The sequence below is a fragment of the Arachis hypogaea genome, chromosome 11 (assembly GCF_003086295.3).
Source record: "Arachis hypogaea cultivar Tifrunner chromosome 11, arahy.Tifrunner.gnm2.J5K5, whole genome shotgun sequence".
Taxonomy (NCBI): domain Eukaryota; kingdom Viridiplantae; phylum Streptophyta; class Magnoliopsida; order Fabales; family Fabaceae; genus Arachis; species Arachis hypogaea.
This window is the reverse complement of record NC_092046.1, coordinates 65,200,510-65,211,390: the sequence shown is the minus strand read 5'-3', so window position 1 is coordinate 65,211,390 and position 10,881 is coordinate 65,200,510. Positions and strand designations below refer to the sequence as shown.

Here is a 10,881-nt window from a genome sequence, read left to right as displayed (position 1 = left end):
CCAAGTTTGAAGTTGTTTGCCAGCTCCCTTAACAGTTGGTGATGCACCCTTAGTGGTGGGATGTGCATCAACCCACCGAATCCTAGATCCCTCACAATCGCCTTCTTCTCCTCAGTCATGTTTCTGAATTTATCACTTAGGAGATGTGTGGCACACTTAAGGTCTTTTGTTTGGTTTCTTGCTGCCATTTTCTCTGAAATAAAAAATACACCCAAAGATATCAGTAAGATACACCCATATATATGAGTCAGATACACCCATTGATAACAGTAAGATACACCCATAGATATGATTCAGATACACCCATTGATAACAGTGAGATACACCCATAGATATGATTCAGATACATCCATATATATCAGTCAGGTATCACTCAAACATGCTTCAATATCAAGCAACATTACAAGGTCAAGCAATATACACCCCCCAATCTACGAAATATACCCCCAAAAATCAGTTACCAGAAGATCTAGAACAACAAGAATAACAGGAGAACCTAGAACAACAACGTAGAAGAACAGTGTAACAAAGAAGGAAGAATAACAGTAAACCCTAGAACAACAACGTAGAAGAAAAGTAAACCTAGTTCGTAATGTAACGCACCTTGAGTATTCTTGCTTTGTTTTCGCTGGAGATTCTTGATGGAGATTTTGATGGTGTGTTGATGGAGGTTTCGAAGGTTAGCGACGAGTTCTATATTTTGATTTTCGATTTTCGCTCGAAAATGGAAGGGTTGCTTTGTCTTCGAATTTCTTTGAGAAGTGGAAGAAGTGGAAGAGTCTGCCATTACTCGTAGCGTACGTAACCGTTTGAGTGGCGAGCGCGTGAATGTTACGCTCCATTCAATCCTTCTTCATGCGCGTGAGTTGTATTTGGGTTGGGCCAACTTGTAAACTTGTAAGCTTGTATGTGTAGCAGGCCCGTATTAATTATTGTTGCTATTATATATTAGTTGAAAACATTTTAGTTGTTTATTTTGGTGCAAATCTATTATTTTAATATTTAATAAATTAATAAAATAAATTAATTCATATAATAAATAATTAGCATAATTAATTTAATTTAATCAATTGAAAAATACCTCCAATATAATAATTAAAGAATATCTCTATTACCTATTTTATTTATAAATCAATTAATTGATATAGTGAATTATAATTAATTAATAGATATAAATTATAATAAATTATGTGATACTTAAATATTTAATTAAATTATTAAGTTGATATAATTAATTTATTATATTAAATTAAATTTAATAAATTAAAAAAATAAATTAAAAAATACTTTTAAAAATATTCCACGTAATTACGTATGTTCTATCAGTAGGTGCAGAAATTCGATTTTAATATAATTAATATAATAGATAATAAATTTGAAAATATAAAACAACCAAAGTAACATAATGAGAGAACATAATTCAACTATGAACTTAAAAAGGGAACATTTGATTTCATATTATAATTTAAAACAAAAAATCATAATAAAATGACAAAAACAAATTAACACGTAGAAAGGAAAAATAAGTATAAAGAAAAAAAAGTGAAAAATTAAAAATAAAATATAATGATGGTGAATAATTTATAAAAATAAATAAAATTAAAAAAAAAGATATTTTATATTTTTATTGAAATTTTTAAATTTATTATTTATTAATCTCTTTAATCTGTATATATTTTGTTTTATTCTATATAAATTTTTGAACAACTATTTGATATATACACATATATATATTTTAAAATAATTATTGAATATATATTTATATAAATATATGAAGAATGATAGAAAATGATTAGAATTTATTTTTTTAGTCATCAGTTAGTCACTAATATTTAAAAATATAAGATAAAATATATTGTTAGATTATTAGAATAAAAGAATTAGATTAAAAAAATTGAGTTGATCACTAACTAAGCTATAAAACATAGACACTTTACTGAGTTAGCATATCTGCGTGTCAGACAAATTTCAGATACGATACAGATTAGGGATGGCAAAATCCCCCGAGACGTGGGGATCCCTGCGGGGACTGCCCCGAATGGGGATCCGATTGTGGGGAATTTTCCCCGCAGGGATGGGGATGGGGGACAAAATTCCCCCGAAGCAGGCGCGGGGACCCGAGTGGGGATCTCCGCCCCGTCCCCGCTATTCCCCGAAATTTATGAATTCCTTGAATTATCCTTAATAGTTTATTTCTCATATATGTTTTTTAGAAATTTCTCACACACACATATATATAGAAACCCAAAACTCCTAATCTTTATTTGCATAACCCTTCTTCAATTCAGAGATTCCTAAGGCAGTCCATACTTCATCCAACCTCTCTGCAGCCACCCCTTCGTCACTCTTCTCACCGCATCGTCACACCTCACCGTGCCATCACCCTTACCGCGTCGTAATTTCTTTTTGCGGCGTTCTTTTTCATAACTCTGCCGTCGTGTCCATTCTCCTCTTTGTTGCCGCGTCTCCCACCTCATCTACTACTTTGTCCTTTGGCTCGTCGTTGCGTCCCCATTGCGTTATTTCGAAAGAAGTCACCATCGTGTCATTTAGACTTTTTGTATAAAATCTTGCAGTTTTTGTATAAGATAGATACTTGCAGCTCTATTCATATGGAAAGTAATAATTAGTTAGAACTATTATGTACATGGGGAATGGGGTCCCCGCGGAGAATGGGGCCCCGTGGGGAATGGGGATGGGGAGCAATATTCTTCCACGACGGGGAATGGGGCGGGGATGGGGAGCAAATCTCAGGGCGGGGATGGGGAGCAGGGAGGCATCCCCCGCCCCCGCCCTGCCCCATTTACATCCCTAATACAGATCAATCCAACACACGTGTTTGTCATGCTCAAACGGTGTCTTAATAGAAAAATAAAAAATTATTTTCAGACATATTTAAAACACTTAAATACCATCACGTGTAAACGTATCTAACCTTATTCTTAACATATATTTTAAAAATAAATTTAAAAATAATATATTATTATTTATTAAAATAAAAAATATTTTAAATAATTTATATAATTAAAAAATATTTTATATTTAATATATATACAATATTTCTGTATTTTATAAAATTATAAAATTTGTGTATTTTAATATCTCTGATGGTATTAAATGTCTTTTACATTATAATAACTAATTTATGTCCAAAAATAATAAATTATCAGGGACCTCCCATTTTTTTTTATATTAACTTTTTAATTTACTCGTATGTCGTTTTTTTGGTTTCTCCATCTTTTCTATATATAAGGCCGCTCCATTATCATGTTCATCTCCCCTTTCCTTTCTAGCTCCTATTCTAGGCCAAAACAGAGTACCAGTGTTGTATCAATCGGCTCTTGAAATACAATACCTACCACAATTAACCTCCTTCGAAACATTACCAATAAAGGGAAAAAGAGAAAAGTTCTATATGGTTGCCGACACCATAGCCATCAACTACCACAGCGACCGGATCTTACCCGAACCGGATGTCTTCATTCGCACCTCCGCCGGAACACGTATTCCTGCCCACTCCAGTATTCTGGTCCGCCTTCCACTTTCCATTTATCTCGTTTCGTCTTCAATTTTCATTTTTTTTCTTCTATTGCTCACGTTTTTTGTTTTCTTTCTTTTATTTATTCCTAAATCTCAGGCTTCTGTGTCGCCGGTTTTGGAGAACGTCATAGACCGCCCGCGAAAACATCGGAGCTCCGAAAGAATCATCCAGATTCACGGCGTTCCCTGTGAAGCCGTAGCCGTCTTCGTCACCTTCATCTACACCTCCAGGTTAGTTAGTAAGTTACAGCTCAAACAAGAAACAGCATTCTGTTTTTTTTTTTTTTTTGCTATGAAATGACGGGGATGCCCCTGTGGGGATGGTGGTGCAGGTGCACGGAGGAGCAGATGGACAAGTACGGGGTTCACCTGTTGGCATTGTCGCACGTGTACAACGTGCCGCAGCTGAAGCAGAGGTGCACGAAGGGGCTGGCACAGCGCGTGACGGTGGAGAACGTGGTGGACCTACTTCAGCTGGCGCGTCTGTGCGACGCGCCGGATCTAGAGGTGAGGTGCATGAGGCTGCTCATGCGGCACTTCAAGGCGGTGGAGAACACCGAAGGGTGGAAGTTCGTTAACAACAACGATCCCTTGCTTGAACTCGATATCCTTCGCTTCATCGACGAACACGAAACGGTACTAATAATTCAACCAATTATTATATCACATTATTGATCTAATTCATTAATAATTGACTACAAATTAAAGCTTCCTCAGATGAATCAGAATAATGTACCAATTCATTACCAGCTGTTGAACAGAACAAAACATGCCATATTTTTTATTTTTTATTAATTCTCTGCTTTTTGCTACAAAAACACGCCATAAATTAGATGTTACATATTTTTATTAGGCACCTAATTTAAATAAAAATGTCAAAATTATTTTTTCATAAACATGTTTTGTTAAAAGTATAATTTATTTATTTAGTCACATTTTTAAAAAAGATAATATTTTTATAACATTAAAATCTAACCTTATATTACAATTCATCATTTAATGATAAAAAAAATATTAAAATCTAATTTTATATTATAATTCATCATTTAATAATAAAAAAAATATTTTCATACGAAAATAATTACAAAATCTTCATTCGAGCATCCACTTTTTATTATTATGTTGTCTCAAAGTTCTTGTACTGGTAAATTATTGCATTACCATCCCATTACGTTACCACTTACTAGCCTTATGAAATTTAGTAATTTACGTGTTTGATATGCGATATTTTTATTTTATAAAACAAAGTAAAATATAAATCAAATGTAAGAAATACTTGTTGGAAAGCAAAACATACGTAAGTAATATCACTAAAAACGTGCAGCTTAAATATATTATTTGTTAGTATTTAGAATCAAATAAAAAAGTAATGAAGAAATATAAAGGTTCACTGTTGTTAAAAAATGATGAGTGGATATAAATGAATGATTTTACAGAGGAAAGAGAAATGCCGGAGGCACAGGGAGGAACAGAGGGTGTACTTTGAGCTAAGCGAAGCCATGGACTGCTTGGAACACATATGCACCGAAGGCTGCACCGACGTTGGGCCATGCCACGTGGACACCAGAAAGGAAAGGAGGAACCCCTGCAGCAGATTCAACACGTGTCACGGCCTCCAGCAACTGATTCGCCATTTTGCCACGTGTCAGAAGAGGATGAAGCTGGGGTGCCTTCGGTGCAAGCGAATGTGGCAGCTCTTCAGGTTACATGCCTACGTTTGCCAGCAAACTGATTCTTGCAAGGTTCCTCTTTGCAGGTAAATTTTCTTTCATTCTTTATTTTCCACGGTCAATGAAACATAACATATTAACACATGATGGACTTTAATATGTCCTTTATTCTTATTTCTAATTTTGACTTTCTACCCATTTACCAATTTTTGAAGGGAGAAAAGTAGTTTCTTGCAAACCAAGTAGTTCTAAGACTTAGGAGGTATTATTTTTAATAAAATTATAATCATAAAGCGAAACGGGGTCTGAATTGTAGTTCAAATGATTCCGTCAAACGTGATATATATCAACAAGAGATCGATGTTCAGTGCTCTTTTTTTTTTTATTTTTTATTTTATTAGTTCACCACGTGATAAATTAATAATTAATATTCTGATCCGTTCCCGATTCCCATCATCTGAAGAGTCACACCTTTGGTTCTTGTCAATTAGGAATTCAACTAAAATAATTTGATAATATAAGAGAAAGTAGTGATTATGATTTGTATCTGAGAGTAATGTACAATTACTTTTTGGTCCCAGGCCAAGGTGGTGTTTATTGTGATTTGTGACTAGCTAGCTGACTAGTTTGCACGTTTATGAGCAGTTGAATCATCTTAGGATGTGTTTAGTAAACACGTTGGAAGCACAAGAAACGCGTTTAATCTCTTTGAACGTTGTAATTTTTGTTTGGCTAATTTTTTTTTTGAACGCCAACATGATTCTGAGTAGGGGTGGCAAGCGGGGAAGCCCGCCATTTGGCGGGCTGGCCCGCCCCGCCCCGCCTAATGAGGCGGTCTCAGAATCCTAGCCCGCCCCGCCTAACGGCGGGCTGGCGGGCCGGCGGGCTAAGCCCGCCAAATATCCTCTTTTTTTTTTTTTTTTTTTTTTTTTTTTTTTTTTTACTTTTAACTATTAAATAATATATATAAAGATATAAAAAAATCTCTTTTGTTTTTTACTTTTAACTATTATAATTTCTAAAAGTATAAACAAATTATAATTTTTGTATTCACAAACATTAAAAGTCTTTGTAATTATAAATATTGTTTCCAAAGCAAAATAAACATAATCCAAAACATAATTAACAATATTGTCTCTAAAACAAAACAAACATAATTTAAAACACCCAATTTTCATCTTCATTCTCTTGTAAGTTGGGTTGTGGAAGTTGGGTTTTGGTAAAAAAAATTATAAAAATACCCCTTGCTAAAAAAAGACTAAGCCCGGCGGGGAAGCCCGCCCCGCCCCGCCAAAGCCCGCCAAAACCAGCGGTTTAAGCGGTGCGAGTTAAGCGGGCTTTTGCTATTTGGCGGTCCCAATTTTCCAGACCGGCCCGCCTTTTTTGGCGGGTTACGCGGGCCGGCCCGGCGGGTTTAGGCCCGTTTGCCACCCCTAATTCTGAGTTTGAACTCCCGTTCAGCAGAAGCGACAAATTGTAGCTTTTACGTTTAACTTCTGCGTTCACTTCATAAATTAAAAAATTAATTGGCATTCTATCAATTTTGCCATTCAATCTCATCTACAATAAAAAATACCAAAAATAATCATTAGAGTTTTTAAATTTTTTTCATAGCTATGCTTTACAAACAAATATTTATTAGTACTCTTTGTTAAGTTTTAATTTTTATCAATTATTTATTTATTTTTTTATTAACAGTATAAATATTTTTGTTTAGAATTTTTTTAGGTTCACTTATGTATATCATTGTATTTTTTTAATAAAATTTTTAATATTCATTATTCATATGTTTTTTTAATTATTTTTATTAATACGTATTTTTTTATAGAATTTTATTTTTTTATTTGATTTTGTATATTTTTTATTATATATTTTTAAATTAGTATATATTTTATTTATTATTATTAAATTTTATAATATAAATTTTATTAAAAAGATATAATTAAATATAAAAAAATATGAAAGAAAAATGCTAATAAATTATAACAAAAGAGTACTAATTTTTAATATATAAATTTAATTTTTTTTTAAAAATAATTATAGTAAAAAATGTTAAAATAATATAAATTTGAATAATATAAATTCATGTCGTTTTTAATAATTTTTGTCTAAATATAAATTTAAATAATATAATTTAAATAATATTTATTTTATTATAATTTATTTTGATACAAAATTACTAAATATAAATCACATTAACACTAACTCATTTTTTATTAAAATTAAATTTATAAAATTAATTTTATATGAAAATTTGCTTGCAAACTCTAATTCAAACACACACTTTGTTATTAGTACTTAGTATCATCTTTCTTATGGAGAAATTTCGCCAGTCAATCACTGCTGTTTCCCACTTCTCAATTGGAGAAACCAAATATACTGACGCAATTCATAAAGTCCATATACAAGGAAGAAATATTGGTCCATGCAATTAAGCAATATTATTAGACCTACTTTCATTTTGGGGAGTATTGGTTAAATAACCATGCCAAACGCATGTGCCCATCAGTATTTGCCTAATGGGCTCCACCAAAGGGCTCATATTATTTAGGATTTTAGGGGTTAATTGTTAAACAATAAAATACTTTTCGGAATTTCAGGGCGGCGAAGTCTACTCTCACTAAATGGTAAATTTCTATGGAACTGATGACCCAACAAATTTTATACCGAATTCTCTCTATAAATTTTCTTTAGATATAATACGCAATTTTTTTTAGTGATCAGTTGACTAATTGGTTTAAGCAAGTATTAGAAGTTTAATTTTATTTTATACATATAATAATTTATTAATTAATAATAAATTTTTAAATAAAATTTTAAATAATAATAAATTAATTTTTGACTTACGAAATTAAAAGATATTATTAAAAATTAAAAAAGAAGTAAGATTTTTTATTCAAATGAAATAATTTATAAATTTACTACAACAACTTAAAATATAAAATATAAAATGTAAAGAGAATTAGTTTTATTTTTTTTCTAAAATTAAGAGTGAAATTCGAATTTGAGAGTTCTATTTTAAGTTATTTAGTTCATTTACAAATAATTGAAGTAACAAATGATGTCATTATGTCAATGGATGGAATTATTATTTACTCAGGAAATCAATACACAAATGTTGACATCTATCTTCAGGCGCTCATCTTAATATCATGGTTTTTATTTGAATATTTTTATTTATTTTTTAACTTTAAGCTCCAAGTGGTTTAATAGCGTCAATTTGGGCCGGTGGTACACCTTTATTTAGTTCATGTCATCATATTGTCATTATCTTGGTTCTCTAAGTTCTAATCTTTATGATGATGGTCCTTATCTTATTCTATAGTTTTCTTATGATAATGGTGCTGTCTTATCAGGCCATACTTTCAATGTCTGATATTTTTTCCCTTATTCATGTGTCTCACTCTCCTTTATCACAGGCAAATTCAATTGAAGATGCAACAAGAGAAGAGAAAAGACGATTCAAGGTGGAAATTACTAGCAAAGAAGGTAGCCTCAGCCAGAGTCATATCATCTTTGTCTCTTCCAAAGAGAAAGCGTGATGAGGAAACTAAAGTCACCATGGACAATAATGGCTTCACAAGTTTTGAGTTACATTGAGTTTTATTGCAATATGATATTATCGTATATGTGACAATCAATTTCGTGTTGAAATGTAGGGTTTTTTTTTTTTAGGGGAAAGAATATTTTGTACTTCGTAGAGGCAAGAGGTTCTAGGATATTATTATATGAACCTGTTGTCTTTTGTGTCATTACTAGGGAAATGGCAAGTTGAGAATTGTATATTTTCTTTATTGTAGACAATATGGGAATTCAATTATATTAGATGTATATTAAAATTAGTCACAAAAATAAAATGTATTTTTAAAATATAAAATATATATTAAAAATAAATTAAATTATATATATATATATATATAGGTGAATGCTACCCAACCCTCTCTAAAATAACATGTAAGTTATCCTTCATTATGTGTCACGTCGTAATTGGTTCTTATCTTAACCATAGTTGGAACAAGAAGCGCCAACGTCATTGCCATCTATTGCCCTCCCACACAACCTCTCTTCCCAATATAGCCAGCGCCTTTTTTTTGCCATGTATCACTTCTTACCCACATCATTAATGATTAATTTGGTTATTAAATTTTTTTATTAAAAAAATATATCTTTATTTAATTACGTAATGGAACATATATTTATATGTAAAATATAATATAATAAAATAAATTTATTCAAAGTATTTAAAAGTATAATTAAAATCATGAACATACAAATATAATAATAAAATTTGTACTCCAAACAAATAAATATATTTTTTTATCATACATATATTATTTAAAAAATAAATATATTATTAAAATTAATAACAAAAATTTAAAATGATAAAATTTAATTTTTTTACCGTATTTTTTATAGTATTTTTATTTTTTTAATTTTTAATTTTTAATTTATTAGTACTTTATTATTTAATTAATAATTAAACAAATTATTTTTATGAAAATTTATTTTTTGTATTATACTAGAGAAGAGACCAATATAACAGTTTAAAAAATAAATTGTATAAATATTTAAGAGATAAATATGAAATACATACCTAAGTAATATTTAGTTTAGTTATTAAATTTTTTTATTAAAACAAATTTTTGTTTAATTATACGATAGAACATATATTCATATGTAAAATATAATATAATAACTCTATTTAGAGTACTTAAAAGTATAATTAAAATCAGAAAAAATATATTTTTTTATCGTACATAAATTATTTTTAAAAAAATAAATTGTTAAAATTAATAACACAAGTTTAAAATGATAAAATCTAACTTTCTTATAATTATTTTTTATAGTATTTTTATTCTTTTAATTTTTAATTTATTCATACTTTATTATTTAATTAATGATTAAATAAATTATCTTCATGAGAAATTATTTTTTGTATTATCTTAAAGAAGAGACCAATATAACAGTTTAAAAAATAATGTAAAAATAATTTTTAAATAAAAAATAGATAATATTAAAATTTTTAAATACAAAATAAATTATATAGATAGATATTTAAGAGATAAATATGAAATACATACCTAAAATAAATAAAACAGACAAAAAATAATTCTCTATTTCTTAAGAGTACTCCTATTTTGTCTGTTTTATTTATTTTAGGTATGTATTTCATATATATCTCTTAAATATTTATACAATTTATTTTTTAAACTGCTATATTGGTCTCTTCTCTAATATAATACAAAAAATAATTTTTCATAAAAATAATTTGTTTAATTATTAATTAAATAATAAAGTACTAATAAATTAAAACTTAAAAAAATAAAAATACTATAAAAAATACGGTAAAAAAGTTAAATTTTATCATTTTAAATTTCTGTTATTAATTTTAATAATATATTTATTTTTTAAATAATATATGTATGATAAAAAAATATGTTTATTTGTTTGGAGTACAAATTTTATTATTATATTTGTATGTTCATGATTTTAATTATACTTTTAAATACTTTGAATAGATTTATTTTATTATATTATATTTTACATATAAATATATGTTCCATCACGTAATTAAATAAAAATATATTTTTTTAATAAAAAAATTTAATAACCAAATTAACCATTAATTATGTGGGTAAGAAGTGATACATGGTAAAAAGAGGCGCTGTCT

The 10,881-nt window shown here is 29.2% G+C and overlaps 1 protein-coding gene across 1 annotated transcript; it reads left to right on the top strand.

Annotated features, from left to right (window-relative positions):
* Window positions 1-3,121: 3,121 nt before the first annotated feature.
* LOC112722186 (BTB/POZ and TAZ domain-containing protein 1) lies at window positions 3,122-9,067 on the top strand. The gene is made up of 5 exons (XM_025773155.3): window positions 3,122-3,529; window positions 3,638-3,771; window positions 3,873-4,176; window positions 4,977-5,296; window positions 8,630-9,067. Exons 1-5 carry the CDS (start codon window positions 3,416-3,418, stop codon window positions 8,808-8,810), a joined length of 1,053 nt encoding a protein of 350 aa, XP_025628940.1. The 5' UTR covers window positions 3,122-3,415; the 3' UTR covers window positions 8,811-9,067.
* The last annotated feature ends 1,814 nt before the right edge of the window (window positions 9,068-10,881 follow it).